This window comes from Carcharodon carcharias, chromosome 12, assembly GCF_017639515.1.
Source record: "Carcharodon carcharias isolate sCarCar2 chromosome 12, sCarCar2.pri, whole genome shotgun sequence".
Taxonomy (NCBI): domain Eukaryota; kingdom Metazoa; phylum Chordata; class Chondrichthyes; order Lamniformes; family Lamnidae; genus Carcharodon; species Carcharodon carcharias.
In genome coordinates this window covers 66619341-66636504 of record NC_054478.1, presented here as the reverse complement: position 1 = coordinate 66636504, position 17164 = coordinate 66619341, and the positions used below count along the sequence as shown (strand labels likewise).

At 41.3% G+C, this 17164-nt stretch overlaps 1 protein-coding gene across 3 annotated transcripts in view; it reads left to right on the top strand.

Annotated features, from left to right (window-relative positions):
* The window catches only part of pkp4 (plakophilin 4), a 179576-nt gene that overhangs the window by 54715 nt on the left and 107697 nt on the right, over positions 1–17164 (top strand). For all 3 annotated transcript variants that reach the window (XM_041201035.1, XM_041201036.1, XM_041201034.1), the window contains one exon: positions 2475–2509. In XM_041201035.1, coding sequence (XP_041056969.1) covers positions 2475–2509 — 35 coding nt within the window. The remainder of the gene's footprint in view (positions 1–2474; positions 2510–17164) is intronic.

Below are 17164 nucleotides of genomic sequence, written 5' to 3'. Positions count from 1 at the left end.
TAATTCACTCTTTTGTGACCATTTCATGTACACAACACACCTTATGTCAGAGATGGAGCTTATTAAGATACTTTGAGCAGTAATACACACCCATCACTTCCTTACAGATGGATGGTGATGACAGTGGCCATGTACACTTTAGCTTTGTGACCTTGATCCCTGCTGATCGCAGGCAGAGTTGTTCAATCTCTCAAATGCAGCATTGGCTTTTGAGTAAAAATCTGGAGAAATTGTCCTGTGTTGATTCTGTAACATCTTGTATCTTGACAAGGCAACAAATTAAATTTACTGTATTGAATGGTTTTCAAAAATACATTAAATGTAAGCTCTTATGTAAAATTGGTAATGGCCACTAATTAATATTCACACATTGACAAATGTATGCTATTTGTATACTTTAAGGTTGGAGCCATTGAATCCTGCTTGCAGATGCCTGGACAGTTGTAATTGTGCCATAGTTAGCTTTCATAACTATATTAAATGAAAGTTGCTCCATTTGCATTGGAAACTTTAGGGTGGCAATCTCTTCAAATCAGATTTCCCATTTCATGCATGCACAAAGTTTCAAATGGCAGAAGAAAATGGGGAAAAAAATCTCAAGAGCTCTAATATAAAGAACTCTCAAGGACATGAATTTGTGGAAACAGATCTAAACCACCACATGAAAACAACTAACTGCTAGTTACCTGAATCCTTCCAACTGCTCGCTATACCTGGACTCCCAGTCAGCTTTACCATAGACTTTCATTGTCATAGTGCAGTTCCAAACAACTTCACTGTCCACTACATGTAAATTTTTGACTGCCACCATACACCTAAGCTTCCCTCTCATTTTTGACCAGCTTCTTGTCATCCTTCTGCTCCTGTTCCCTTTTTTGTGCAATGCCTATTGTGAAGATTAATTTCTCTCCCTTACTGCACCATTTTCCCCTTCAGGTCCCCAAGCACCGACTGCTGTTTACCTTCTGACTTACTTTCCTACCACTGCCTCAGCGTTGTATTCATCTACTTTTATCTCATGGGCCCCTAGCATTTAGGTCTACCAAAGCAATAATCCACATACCTTAATTTCCAGTTAGCAACGTAACTATATGCCCTTTGAGATCCAAGGTCTTACTTTTATTTTGCATCTAAATCCTTCATGATTTTAAACATCTTTATTGAATCTCCTCTTAATCCTATCTCTGCTGTAAGGAGATTAACCCCAGCTTCCCCAGTATATCAACATAACAGTAACTCCATGTCCCTGGAACCTTTTTGATAAATCTCTCTTCCCTCTCCTTTTCCCTCTTCATCCTTAAGTGAGGTGCCCAGAACTGGACACAGTACTGCAACTGGGGCTGAACTAGTGTTTTATATGGGTTTAGCATAATAATCTGGCTTTTGAACTCCGACTATATTTATGGAGCCTAGGATCCTATATGCTTCATCAGCTCCTTTGTTAACCTGTCCTACATTATACTAACACAGCAAGCTTTCTTCCTGTTGTACTGACTTTAAAATTGGACCATTTACAATGTATTGTCTCCCCTCATTTCTCATTGTTCTTACCAATATGCATTGCATTGCACTTGCCAACATTGAATTCTATCTGTCATGTGTCTGCGCATTCCCTTGTATTTCCTCTTGAAGTCTACCACTATCCTCCTCGCTACTGTACTTCTAAGTTTTGTCATGTGCAAATTTGGAAATTTTACCCTGTACCCCCAAGTTCAAATCATTAATGTATAAGCCTTCAAAATTGAACTGGATTGTGCTTTATTGGACCAAATGGCCTCTTTCTGCACTGTACTATTCAATGATTCTGCCTCCCTCCTGTTCCTCTGATTCTTTGCTCCCAGCCCTGACACGATCACCATGTAAATTTGCATCCATGTATATTTGCCTTATTGCCGCTTTATTCAGCTCATCTGCTCAAAGATGCCCACCACCTGAATCCTTAAGCCCTCCTTACCCAACTCAAACCCACAATTGTCTCATTGTGTTCAGAGTGACAGCTGCACCTCATTTATCTGGGCTCCCTTCCTTCACTGCATCTCGACTAATCCTTTCTTCAAGGTCCTCGAGTTACTGACATCCTATTCCATTCTTGCCTCACCCACCACTCCGAATCATTTTACTATATAAATAATGCTATATAAATGTAAATTGTAAATGTATGTAAATATAAATTGTCATAAGGGAACTGTCCAGTATCTAGGTCTAGAATTGTAATTATTCTGGGTTATTTGCAACTTGTGCATTGGTATGGGGTATTTTTAGAAAGTATCTAATAATCCCAAAATGTAAGAACTTGGAGTGTTCCAGAAGCAAGTTTCCGATAAGATTCAATGGAAACATTTCCACAAATGCTTTCAGTGTCAAGAAAAACATGCATGGCTTGTGCATGAGAATGCAAGTTTACCTGTTGCATTACAAATATTGGGGTGTATGAATTGGGTGAAATAATATTTCTTTCCTTTTTTCTGCTGCAGCTCAACTGAAAAATCCTTCCACTGGAGACCAGCAGGTACTAGCACTATGATTTGTAGTTAGCATTTTATTTGTACTTCCTCTTGTCTGTATATAAATATAGGTAATTAATTTCCAATGCAAAATTTAATTTGCAATTCTGTATTTGTAACATGCATTCGTCATTCTGTAACTTGGTTAAACATTCTAGGTTTCAGCTCTTTGGATGATATCACAAGACCTGATTGGTGATGGGGACGCAGGTAGTATGGGGTGATGGGTGATTGGAAGCAATCATTGTTCATTTCAGGTTGGAAGTTGATCATACTTTTTTCTTGTTCCATCATTAAGAAAGCTAAAGTTCTGGTGTATCCGTTGACCTTCTCAATCACATTCTGATTTAATGTTTATAAGTTTCCTTTAAATTTTGTCGTTGCTTTTCCAGTTTCCCTTTAAGGGGCTGCTTTTCAATTTTTCCTAATTTTGTTTATTTGGTTGACTCAGGAGTTATTTATAGTCTTGAAATTCTGTTACAACTGGTTTGCATTTCCACTGTATTATATGTTAAAGATTTACTGCAACTCCAAGTCAGTCAGGAATATTTGTCACTTAGTGTAGGATTTAAACAAGTTTGAACATCTAGAGGGGGATTTATTTAGTTTCTTTTCACTCAGCACTGCATCCATATGATTGTCATCAAACGCTAACAGGTTTACTAATTTGGTGATGTATACTTTGAAGCAATGTCTTTATTTTGATAACCACTCTCAGATGCTCCACCTTTAATGCATGTTGAAGGAAAGATGCCATAATTTCAATATTGCCCTCTAGGATATTTTTGCCTCCTAATATTCTCCTGCCTTCACAGTTTTACTGAGAGGGTAAGAGAAGAGAACAGTGAATCCTGGGTGGATGCAGAGATGCTTATGGAATGGCAAGTTTGTCGAGGGCTACGAGACCTGCTTTGCCCTCAAAATGCTATTTGCCATATTTTAAGTAGCGGAATATTGTTAACTGGGAAAATTGGATACGTCCATCTTGTGGACCTTACCTCTAGTGGTTAAATACAAGGATGTATTCATTTAATTACCAGATGTATTCAGTCATTGGCAGATTTTAATTATGGGATGCGTGCATAGTATTCCATTACATTGATCCATTTATACTGTAGATTCTTTCAACCCAGCTGGTCAATGTAGCTGTTTAAGATCCATGAGCCTTCTCCCACCTCTCCATGTAATTGTATCAGATTTCCCCTTTAAATGCATCTATGCTATTTGCCTCAGCTGCTCGTGGTTGAAAGTTTTTTGCATTCTTACCATTCTTTGACCAAGTTTCTCCTGAATTTACAGTTGGATACACTAGTGACTATCTTTTAGGCCCCTAATTTTTGTGCCACCTCACCACAAGTGACAACACTTACTGATCTATCTGACCAAACTCTGTCATAATATACAGTGCAAGACTTGATTACTGACTTGCTTTTTTGAGTCTATGGTAAATGACCATTTAGCAGAAGACATTTCTCTTAAGGTGATTCATCCTGAGTGGTGATTCTTTAATTGGATGACCATTTACATATCAACTTCATGTTGATAGTCATAAATTTAAGTTCAAAAACCCTAATGCCTTGCTATCCAGCCTCCTGCTCAGTCAATCGCAACTCATTCAAAATGCTGCAGTCTCTTGCCCTGCTCATCTGCCTCCCCATCTCTGAATTGATTTGAAGATTTTCACCTTCACTTTGCTTTGAGACACTTGGTAGCTTTGCTTAATGTCACTACCTCTTCCAAATGCTCTTTCTATGATTATGTCCCAGCACCCTGGGGCTGTCTCTAAAGGCATCCAGACACCTCTTAGGTTGTGAAAACTTATTAAATTCTATGTGCTTTAACCAGCTTTTCAGCTTTCCTCCTCAACATTTTCTCTCTTCCCTCTTATTCAGCATCCTCTGCATTCTCCCTCTTATTCCCTTGTGTGGGGAGTTGTTTGGTATGCAAGGAGCTCTAGTGCTTTGTTGTTGAGTGGCAATTATGAAGTAGCCTTCTAGAGCAGGAATGTTAAATTATACTGTGAAGTAGGTCAAACTTGTAATCTGTTTTTGTTACATTCTTGCCTTGATCCTAGGGGAAAAAAACATGCATAATGAACAGTTTTTATATTGTTTCTCCCCTGAAATGCTGGCAAAAAGTTACTGACTGGGTTTGTCTTTAGTCATTCTTGGGATGTGGGTGTTGTTGGCTAGACCAACATTTATTGCCTATCCCGAATTGCCCTTGAAGGTGGTGAGCTACTGCCTTGAAGTGCTGCAGACTGCGGTGTGGGTGCACCTGTAGCGCATTGCGGTGTGGTAGGGAGTTCCAGGATTTTGACCCAGTGACAGTGAAGCAACAGTGATATATTTGCAAGTCAGGATGGTGAATAGCTTGGAGGGGAACTTCCAGGTGGCGGTGTTCCCAAGCATCTGCTGCCCTTGTCCTTCTAGATGGTTGTTGGTTTGGAAGGTGCTGTCTAAGGAGCCTTGGTGAGTTCCTGCAGTGCATCTTGTAGATGGTACACACTGCTGCCACAGTGTCAGTGGTGGAAGGAGTGAATGTTTGTGGATGGGGTGCCAATCAAGCGGGCTGCTTTGTCCTGGATGGTATAAAGCTGATTGTATTGCTGGAGCTGCATTCATCCAGGCAATGGAGAGTATTCCATCACACTCCTGACTTGTCCCTTGTAGATGGTGGACAGGCTTTGGGGAGTCAGGTGAGTTACTCACCGCAGGGTTCCTAGCCTCTGACCTGCTCTTGTAGCCACAGTGTTTATATGGCTGCTTCAGCTTGGTTTGTGGTCAATAGTAACCCATAGGATGTTGATAAGGGGGGTTTTAGTGATGGTAATGCCATTGAATGTCATGGGGTGATGGTTAGATTCTCTTGTGCCAGGCAATAACCCTCTCCAACATGTGACATGAATGTTACCTGCTACTTGTCTGCCCAAGCCTGGATATTGTCGAGGTCTTGCTGCATTTGAACATGGAGTGTTTCAATATCTGAGGAATGGTGAATGGTGCTGAACATTGGGCAATCATCAGCAAATATCCCCACTTCTGACCTTATGATGGAAGGAAGGTCATTGATGAAGCAGCTGAAGATGGCTGGGCCTGAAGGACTCCTTCAATGATGGCTTGGAACTGAGATAATTGACCTCCAACAACTGCAACCATCTTCCTTTTGAGCTAGGTATGACTCCAGCCAGTGAAGAGATTTCCCCCTGATTCCCATTGACTCCAGTTTTGCTAGGGCCCCTTGATGCCACTCGGTCAAAAGCTGCCTTGATGTCAAGGGCAGTCACACCCACCTCACCTCACCTCTGAAGTTTAGCTTTTTCCCACGTTTGATCCGAGACTGTATTGAGGTCAGAAGCGGAGTGTTCCTTGCAGAACCCGAGCTGTGCTTCGTTGAGCAGGATTTTGCTAAGTAAATGTCGCTTAACAGCACTGTTGATAACCCATTCCGTCACTTCACTGATGATCGAGAGTAGACTGATGAGACGGTAATTAGCTGGGTTGGGTTTGTCCTGCTTTTCATGTACAGGACATACCTGGGCAATTTTCCATATTGCTGGGTAGATATAGTTTTGTAGCTGTACTGGAACAGTTTGGCTAGGGGCATGGTAAATTCTGGAGCACAAGTCTTCAGTATTATTGCCGGAATATTGTCAAGGCCTTCAGAGTATCCAGTGCTTTCAGCTGTTTCTTAATAGCACGTGGGATGAATTGAAATTGGCTGAAGATTGGCATCTGTGATGTTGGGAACATCTGGAGGAAACCAAGTTAGATCATCCACTTGGCACTTCTGGCTGAAGATTGTTGTGAATGCTTCAGCCTTATCTTTTGCACAGATGTGCTGGGCTTGTCCATCATTGAGGATGGGGATATTTGTGGAACTGCCTCTTCCAGTGAATAGTTTAATTGTCCACCACCATTCATGACTGTGGCAGGACTGTAGAGCTTAGATCTGATCCGTTGTTTATGGAATCACTTAGCTCTGTCTATAACTTACATATGCTTGGCCTAAATAGCCAAGTGGTTATGGTACTGGTCTTGTAACCCCAAGATCAAGAGTTCAAATCTCACAATGGCAAACTATGAAACAATGTAACTTCATCTGAATAGGAACAGATGGAAACGTGTTTGTACTCGAAAGAGTTATAACTTACATATGCAGTTTGGCCCACAAGTAGTCCAGATTTATAGCTTCTTCAGGATGATACTTCATTTTTAGGTACATCTAGTGCTGCTTCTGGCATGCCCTCCTGCACTCTTCATTGAACTAGAGTTGATCCCCTGGCTTGGTGGTGATGGCAGAGTGGGAAATATGTTGGGCCATGAGGTTACATGTTGAGTATAATTCTGCTGCTTCTGATGGCCCACAGTGCTTCATGGGTGCCCAGTTTTGAGTTACTAGATCTGTTCAAAATCTATCACATTCCGGTGATGTTGATAAAGTGACTGGGAAAATCAGAGCACCCACCAATTCATAGGCGATACTGATTAACATTAAAACACGATTGATCCAGGGAAGATTGTTCTGGATTCAAGAGGCAATGCTGCATTTTATGAACAAAGCTTCAGAACTTGCTGCAACTGTTGATTTGCATACTTACCCTAGTCTTGCAAAATGTAATTGCCTGCATTGTGTAATCATGTAGAAAAAAAAACCCAAGGAGCCTATCAAAAGTATAACTAATTGAATTGACATTGAACCAAAGAAGGTGATTTTAAGGAATGACTATAAGGTTTATCAGAGGTACATATTAAGGAGCATCTTGGAGGAGAAAATTTAGGGTGATATGTCCTCTGAGCTCATCTTGCCGATGAGAGACAACACCTGTTCGCTGTACCCTATTTTAATAAACTTTGACCAGGAGAGCATTTGAATTTGAGTCTGGAGGTGGAAACTTGATTGGAGAGATTCCAGCATGGTCTTGTAGGGAAAATAGGCACAGACTTAGGAAGTGTGGAACTACATTGGAGGGGAAAGGCAGGTTGGAGATGGTGGGTTAGTGAGAGAGTGGTTGATGGTAGCATTTTAGAGCAGGTGGTGATGTCAAATTTATCAGGACAATGGGCAGTAACTGAGGAGAGACGACTGTTTACAGTGCAAACTAGCTTGCAGGTTAGGAAGTCAGCAGTAGTGAGAATGGGGCCGAGAAAATTCTAGCTAGTTCTCGTGGACAAGGTCCGATAAGAGATGGCAGAGAAACTGCAGAAAGACATGGACTGATCTGAATGGCAGGGAAACCTTGGGAGAGATTCAACTTTGTGGAATGGGGAGAGAGGATTGCAGGACAGATTGCTAAATAGATGTTTTCAAACTTCTAATCAAATGGCCTCAATCATTCTGTCAAACAAGGCTATAAGCTCTCACACTTATTGAGAGAGGCAGGAGAGAGAGGGGCTTAAGGTAATGGCAGGTTATAGAGAAATGAAGCTTGGGGTTATCTTTGCATTCCAGAATGATCCTGGATTAGGATGTGGTTTCAGTGGTGAAGCACAGGCTTGACAGTGCTAGATGCCAGCCAGAGTTCGAGAAGGTTGACTAAAAGTTGGGTGTCAAATAAATTCAAGTTTCTGCCACTTGAACTTGAATTGTATCAGGGGAATGACCAGAGTGGAAGAAGAGTAAATTTTACTAGGGCATGTTAATCAAAGGCAGATATACACAATTGCTTTACAATATGGCATATTTCCACCTTCCTAGCTTGAGGGCACTGACATCAGTTTAGCTAAGGTTAGATAATTTCATGCAGAGCTTTTCTTGTTAGCTCCAGAATTTCAGTAAGAGCAAGCAAAGGTAAATGATATAACTGAGTTGAAATTGACAAAATAGTTTGTCGTGCCAATAGTATGAGGATGCTCTGAACATAATAGCCTTCTGCAGCATTAGATCCAAACCTATCTCTAGTAACGATGAATTGTATTTTAATGCTTTAGCCTGTAATAATTAAGTGTTTGTATACTATATGCAGCGCTTGTAAATATAAGTTGAACAGTCAGCATGAGCTAAAAGTTTAATTTTTTCATTATCTATAGGTCTGTGTAAATTTGGCAATCTATTCTTTCTGCCTATGGCAAAATTTACCAAAACCCTTTCCTTTCTAGAAAGTAATCCCAATGAATAGTTACACCATAGTTTTGTGTGTGCATAACACAAGCCGTAATGTACCTCCACAAGTCAATTTGAGATTTATATTTAAAAGCAAATTCCCGTGCAGAGAAATGATAGTCGCACCCCCACCCCCCCATCCCTCCCCTAAATTTGAGAAGTTAATTCCCTGTTAATTTGTTAATTTCCTGTTAACTTGAAGTTTGCAGCTCAGATTAGTTAAAATGTTAATTTTGGAAAAATGGGAGGAAGGATGTGTATAAAATTTTCACTAAACTGTTGATTGTGCTTAAATGGCATCAGGATATCCTGGGACCCTTGAATTTCACTATTCTGGTGCCTGCTTGAGAAGTCTTAGGGAGACATGCTGCACAAACAGCAAAGGAAATGGAGCTGGGAAATCTTACTGCAGAAGATTTAACATCTTTACTATTTGATGCAGGAAATTAAATTGTTCTCTTATCCAGGCGTTTGCAATTTAATTTTGGATTGAAATTGGGACACCACTTTGCACAGTGTGGTGTAAATCTGGAACTTCGTCCTGCAAAAAATCTTGGAAGCTGGGTCAACAGATATTTTCGAGACTAATGTTGATTATATTTTTGATTTGAAAGGACTGAAGGATATGAACAAAGTTAACTGAGTTGGGTTACAGATCAGCTATGACCTGAGACAGAACGGGTTTAGAATTGAATGGCCTATTCTGTATTTGTTTGTATTTACATGATTCTGCATGTTAATCAGGTCAAATAATTTTCCTTTTTTAACATTATGTATAACCTGCTATGCTTTCAAACATGTATTGAAATTTCCATGTCTAATTAAAATCTATTAAAAAAATGGCCAGCCAATTTGTTACATTTAACATTTTCCAGTTCTTGTGTAACAGTATTTTAAGTAAGTATAGAGGCAGGGAAAGTAGGGAGAAAAGGACGGTCTGTGATAGATGGAAGGCTGAAGTAATTTAATAATAAAAAGAATGGTGCATGGCAGAAAGGAGGTGGTAATGATGTAAGTAAAGAAACAAAAAATGGATCTAGGTATGTTGTAAATGACGACAGAATGATTAACAGCACCTGTTGACTGAAAAAATGGGACCGTTGGTTATGATCTAAATTATTGAAATCGATGTTTAGTCCAAAAAGCTGCACAATGCTTGAAAGATTAGGTGTGCTGTTCCTGGAGCTTCAGTTGTGCTTCACTAGAACAGTGTAGGAGGCTGAGGACAGGTCACATTGGGAGTTGGGTAGAGAATTAAAATGGCAAGTGACTGGAAGCTCAAAGGAAGAAGTATAGGCAGTCCCTCCAGTTGCTCAAGCTCAAACCTGTGGAGTCACTGCAGGGAGACTGCAGAAATTCTTGCAACGCACATCGCAGAAGACAGCACTCCACAACTGCAGACTTGAGGATACTAAGTGGATGGCCAACTGGCAGGAAAGGAAAAGGCTGCCAGTCTTCAGGAATGTCTCAAACAGGGTTTCACTGCCTTATTCCAGTAACAGTGGCAACATATTGGGAATAAAGTTTAGCGAATTCATGGGGCAAATGACTTTCTGGCTAAGGAGGGTGGGGCACAAAAGATGTGTAGAAACGCAGTGGTTATAAGAGATTCAACAGTCAGTAGGAGAGGTGAGTGTTTCTACAACTACAGGAAGGAGGCAGAGCATCTAATTTGTGATCCATGTGGGAACATTATAGAAAGGAAAAGGACTGAGGTCCTGCATTCTAGAGAGGAAGCTAAAAAGCAGGGCCTCAAAGATAGTAATCCATAGATTAGCTCTAGTGCCAAGTCCTAGTGAGTAAAGGTGCAGTAGGAAAAAATATGTTAATAGGTAGCTGGAGGAATGGTACAGGAGGGAGGGCTTCAGATTCCGGTGCATTAGAGGCCTGTTCACGGACAACTGGTATGCATGTCAACAGAGCTGGGGCCCATGATGTTGTGGGAAGATATAAATTAATTTTGATAGGGGTTGGCACCAGGATGAAACATGTGATAAGAGAAACAATGTTCACAGGGCTGGGAGCAGTGAATAAAGCACTAAATAATTCAGAAAAGGGAGTGATGAGAGGAAGCAAATGCAAAGCTGTAATCGGTATTGATTTGAGAAGCTAGTACAGTGCTGAAGAGGGATTATGAAGGAACAAAGGTTATATCATATGGTATAAGTAAGGAACAAGAAGTTTTTATGCTACTGGGTGCTTTCAATAGGCCAACAAATAATGGGAAGGAGATGGGAACAAATTTGAAGGCAAATTATAGAAAGATGCAAGAACTACAAAGTAAGGATAATGGGGGACTTAATTATCCTGATATAAGAACCTAAGAAATGGGAGCAGGAGTAGGCCATTTGGCCCCTCAAGCCTGCCCCAGGCCTCAATTCCTCTTTTCGTGCCAGCTCCTCATAGCCCTCAACTCCCCATTTTTCAAAAATCAATCTACCTTCTCTTTAAAAACTGTGATCTAGCTTCCACAACTCTCTAGGGTCGAGAAATCCAGACAGTCACTACACAAAGAAGAAATTCCTTCACATATCAGTTTTAAATGAGTGTCCCATTGTTCTGTAACTTTGTCCCCTTGTTCAAGATTCCCCTGCTAGTGGAAACATTTCAACATATGCCCTGTCAAGCCCCCTCAGAATCTTGTACGTTTCAATAAGATCACACCTCATTCTAAACTAATGAATAAAGGCCTAACCTGTTTAGCCATTCTTGATGATTCAACCCCTTCATCCTGGGAATTAGCCGAGTGAATCTCTTTCGAACTGCCTCCAATGCCAGTATATCCTTTTCCTAAATACAGGGACCAAAACTGTACACAGTACCCCAGGTGCGGCCTCATCAACATCCTGTACAGTTGTAACAAGACTGTCCTATTTTTTAACTCCAACCCCCTAGCAATGCAGATTAAAATTCCATTTGTCACCTTAATTACTTGCTGCACCTGCATGCTAACTTTGTTTCATGCACAAGAACACCCAAACCCTCTTGTGCTGCACTTTTTGGAGTCTGTCTCCATTTAAATAATAGTCTGCCTTTTGATTCTCCCTACCAAAGTGTATGACCTCTCACTTTCCTACATTAAACTCCATCTGCCAAGTTTTTGCCCACTCACTCAACCTATCTATACACCCTTGCAGGCTCCTTATGTCCTCATCACAATATGCCCTCCCACCTATTTTTGTATCAACAGCAAATTTGGATATATTACACTTTGCCCCTTCCTTCAAGTCATTAATATAGGTAGTAAATAATTGAGGCCCTAGGACTGATCCCTTGTGGCACTCCACTAGTTACTACTTTCCAACCTGAAAAAGACCCATTAATCCCGACTCTATCTTCTGTGTTAACCAATCCTCAATCCATGCTAAGACATTAACCCCAATACCATGAGCTCCTATCTTTTGCAATAACCTTTTATGTGGCACCTTATTGAATGCCTTCTGGAAATCTAAATACAGTATATCTATTTGTTCCCCTTTATCAACTCTGCTTGTTATATCCTCAAAGAACTCTAGCAAATTTGTCAAACATGGTTTCCCTTTCACAAAACCATGTTGACTGATTGCGTTGTTTTTTAAAATTTCCTTCTTCCTTAATAATGGACTCTAGCATTTTCCCAACGACAGATGTTAGGCTGACTGGCCTATAGTTTCCTGCTTTTTGTCTCCCTCCCTCCCTTGAACAGGGGTGTCAGATTAGTGATTTTCCAATCCGCTGGGAACCTCCTGGAATCCAGTGAGTTCTGGAATATTTTGACCAATGCCTCCACCATCTCTGCAGCCACTTCTTTTAAAACCCTAGGGTGCAGGCCATCCTGGCAATTTGCCTTCCTTTATTCCCATTAGTTTGTCAAGTACTTTTTCCCCCGTGATAGAGACTGTTACAAATCTTTCCTCCCATTAGCTCCTTGCTTATCTGATATATTTTGGATGCTTATAGCATCCTCCACCGTGAAGACCGATGCAAAATATTGGTTTAAGTTATCTGCCATTTCCCTGTTCCCTGTAATCAATTCTCCAGTCTCATCCTCCAATGGTCCCACACTCACTTTAGCTACTCTTTTTATGTACCTGTAAAAGCACTTGCTGTTTGTTTTTATATTTCCTGCCAATTTACTTTCATCAATCTTCTCCCTGTTTATTAGCTTTTTAGTCATCCGCTGCTGGTCCCTAAAACAATAAAGGTTCCCATTCTTCTAGCCTACCACTATTTTTCGCTGCTTTGTATGCCTTAGTTTTTGATTGGATACTCTCCTTGACCACCTTTGTTAACCATGGGTTGTTCATCCTTCTCAGAGTCCTTCTTTTTGACCAGGATAAATTTTTGCTGAGCAAAATCTCTGCTTAAATGTCTGCCATTGCTCATCCACTGACATTCCACTTGTTTGTTTTCCCAGCCCGCTTTAGACGACTCTTCCTTCATACCTCTATAATTGTACTTATTTATTTTGAGGACTCTGGTTTGAGACCGGAGTTGCTTGCCCTCAAACTGAACTTGAAATTCTACCATGTTGTGATTGCTAATCCCTAGAGGATCCTTAACTACGATATTTCTTATTAATCCCACCTCATTACACATTACTAGATCTAAACTAACCTGTTCCCAGGTAGGATCTGCAACGTATTGCGCTGAGAAGTGATCCCTGATACACTCTACAAATTTGTCTTCCATACTACCTCTGCCAATCTGATTTGTCCAGTCAATATGCAGATTAAAATCATCCATGACAATTGTAGCCCCCTCCTTACATGCCTCCATTATTTCCCGATTCATACTTTATCCTATAGTAAGGCAACTCTTTGGGAGCCTGTAAACGACTCCCACCCATGACGTCTTCCCCTTGCTATTAATTTCCACCTAAACTGATTCCATTGCACCTATATCATCACTCACCACCACACTGATACCTTCCTTTATTAACAAGGTACCCTGCCTCCTTTTCCTTTCTGCCAATTTTTCCGGAATGTCAAATACCTTTGAGTATTGAGTTCCTAGTCTTGGTCACCCTGCAACTGCATCTCTGTAATAGCTATCAAGTGATATTCATTTATTTCTATTTGTGCCGTCAACTCATCTATCTTATCTGAATGCATGCAATGTTTGTACCAAAGAGCCCTTAAGCTTTGACTTTTACCATTATTTCTCATTTTGGTTCTGATTTCTGCTGCATTCTTTTGCTTATGTTTTCTGCCCCTTCCTGTCACACTTTGACTATCGTTTGCCTGTTCACTACCCAGCACCTCTACTCTCTTGTTTTTTGATTTTTTTTTTTATACTTCCCATCAATTGAACGCCCCCCCTCCCCATTTAGTGTAAATTCCTATCTACAACCCTAGTTATACAATTTGCCAGGACACTGGGCCCAGCATGATTCAAGTGAAGACTGTCCCAGTGGAACAGCTGTACTTCCCCAGTACTGGTGCCAGTGTCTCTTGAATCGGAACCCATTTCTCCCACACCAATCTTTGAGCCATGCATTTACCTTTCTCATTTTATTTACCCTATGCAAATTTTCATGTGGCTCAGGTAGTAATCCAGAGGCTATTACCTTTTGTGGTTCTGCTTTTTAATTTAGCCCTGAGCTTCTCACAGTCCCTCAACAAAACCTCTTTCCTCATCCTACCTATGTCTTTGGTACCTACATGGCCCATAATGACTAGATCTTTCCCCTCCTACTCCAAGTTCCTCTCCAGCCCAGAAGAGATGTCCTTAACCATTGGCACCAGATAGGCAACACAGTCTTCAGGACTCTGTCTTTGCTGTAGAGGATAGAATCTGTTCCCCTAACGATATGCTATTCCCCATTACTACTACATTCTTCCTCCTCCTTCTCCTCCCCACCCCCCCACCCCCGCTTGAATGGTGCTGTGGTCAGTTTGCTCATCCTCCCTGCAGTCTGTGCCCTTGTCCACACTGAGAGAGAACACCTCATACCTATTGGACAAGGGCACTTGCTGAGGCTCCTCAAGCTAAATTTTGGATCCCTATACCTGCCTCACTCTCAGTCACACCCTCCTGTCCCTGACCACAGTCCAAATTTGATGTAATTAATCTAAGGGGTGTGACTTTCTCCTGAAACAATATCCAGGTAACATTGTCTCTCCCTGATGTGTCAGTGTCCACAGCTCAGACTCCAGCTCGTCAACTCTGAGCTGAAGTCTCTGAAGCAGCCAACGTTTGCTGCAGATGTGGTCACTGTGGATCGCACCAGTGCCCAGAGTACAGCTGCAACACATTGCCTGCCCAATCACCTCTATTTATTTAATTAATTTGAACATTAGATATTTTAAAAGTGTATTTCTTAACTGTAAAAGTGTATTTCTTAACTGTACTCTTCAGCTGTAGTAACATCTCCTGATTTAAACCACTTGGCTAATCAAATGAGAATGGAAGAGACACCCACCAATCACCTGTTTTCCTTTGACGTCACACTTCTACTCTAACAGGTAGAAACAAGTCCTCTGCTTGCACTGTTCTCTGCTGCTGACTGCCTGTCCCAGGGTCCTCCTCTCTCACTATCCTCTCTGGGATAGTAATAGTTAAAGAGCAAATAGGAAGGAATTCCTGAGATGTGTACAAGAGAACTTTCTTGATTTACTTTCTCCATGTTTTAACTGGAAACAGTTATGTTAGATCTACAACTGGGAATGAAGAGGAGCAAGTGGGGCATGTTTCAGTAGAAGACCATTTGGAGCATCAATCCTTGGCCCCTTCCTTATTCTTATCTACATTCTGCCCCTTGGCGACATCATCCAAAGGCACAGCATGAGTTTTCACGTGCACTGACAACACCCAAGCCCTACTTCACAACTTGTCTTAACTCCTCCGCTGTTGCTAAATCATCGGACTGCTTATCCGGCATTGAGTACGGGATGAACAGAAGTTTCCTCCATTAAATACTGAAGTCATCGTTTTTGGCCCCTGCACCCTGGCTAACAACTCCATCCTGTTCCATGAGGTTAAGCCAATCTGCTTGCAACCTCGGTGTCACATTTGCTCCCATGATAAGCTTCTGACCTCATTTGTGCCAACCTCATGCCAACACCAAAACTGGCTATTTCCACCTCTAACTTTGCCGCTCTCTCAGCTTGTCTGTTGAAATCCCTCATTCATGCCTTAATTACCTCTATACTCTACTATTCCAACACACACTCCAGCCTGGTCTCCCATATTGTGTTGTCTATAAACTTGAGGTCATCCAAAATGCTGCCCGGTCTTAACTGGCAGCAAATCCTGTTCCCTATTGCCCCTGTGCTTGCTGACCTATCTTGACACCTGGTGAAACACTGTCTTGATTTTAAAATTCGCATTCTTGTTTTCAAATTCCACCCCAGCTTTGTAATCAAACTTCAGCTCTACAATCCTCCAACATGTCTGCATTCCTCTAATTCTGGCCTTGTGCTTCCTCATTTAATTGCTCAGCCATTGGTGGTCGTACCTTCAGTTGCCTGGACCCCACGTTTGGGGATACCCTTCCCTATACCCCACCACTTCCCTACCTCGCTTTCGACCTTTTAAGCCACTCCTTAAAACCTTCCTCTTTGACCAGCCTTTGGGTCATTTGGTTCCATATGTGGGTCAGTGTCAAATTTTGATAACCCTCTTGTGAAGTGCCTTGGGGCATTTCATTGCATGAAAGGTACACAGTAAATAAGTTGTTTATCATAGAATTAGAATCCTTCTGGAAAAGGACCAGATGCAATCAACTGCAAAAATACTTAGCCGAAGAAGGACAAACTTCAATGCTTTTGAAAAGGGATTTGGTCCAGGTGGATTGTCATCAAACCAAACTGTAATTAACCAATGAGATGCCTTAAAAAGGGAGATTCAGGTACATTCCACTTGCCCCAGGGGGGAAAGGGAATGGCATCCAGTGTTTGAGCTCCCTGGATGATTAAAAATGAACCTCTTAAAATGGAACAAAAAAGGGTATTGACAATTATAAGATTCACAATACAACAGAGGTGAGCTGAGTGTACAAGAGATCTTAAAAAAAGGAATGAGGGGCAAAGAGTGAGAGAATAGATTATAGGTAACCTAACAGGGAATCAAGGTCTTTTATGTACAAACAAATAGTAGAAAAGGTAGATAAAGGAAGGTGTCAAACCAGCTGTGGGCCAGAATTGCAACGGCTCCAGATACAATCTTTCAAACCTCCTGGATATTGGGATGGTGCCAGAAGACTTGAGGATTGCAAATGTTAGGCTTTTTATTTGATAACAACAGAGGACTAAACCTAGCCAAGTCAGTGATTGGAAAACGTTGGGCAAAATTTAGTGCAACCAACTGAAGTGGGTTTTGTGGCAGGAAAGCAGCAAGACAGCGAAGCCACATCATGGTGGAAAGCCAATTGAGATAATTAAGGCTGTTGAGGATAATTTGCATGCTGGTGAATGGGTTTGAATGTACCTTTGACAATTTAAGTGAGTGGTCAACAGCTCATATCGCCAACAGCTGAAAGCTGGTGGTGCTGAAACGGCGAAGGTGCAAGGTCGACCATTCCACAGCTGCTCCCTTCAGGAGGAAAGGGGGAGTTTGCAATGGAATAGTCTGAGGAT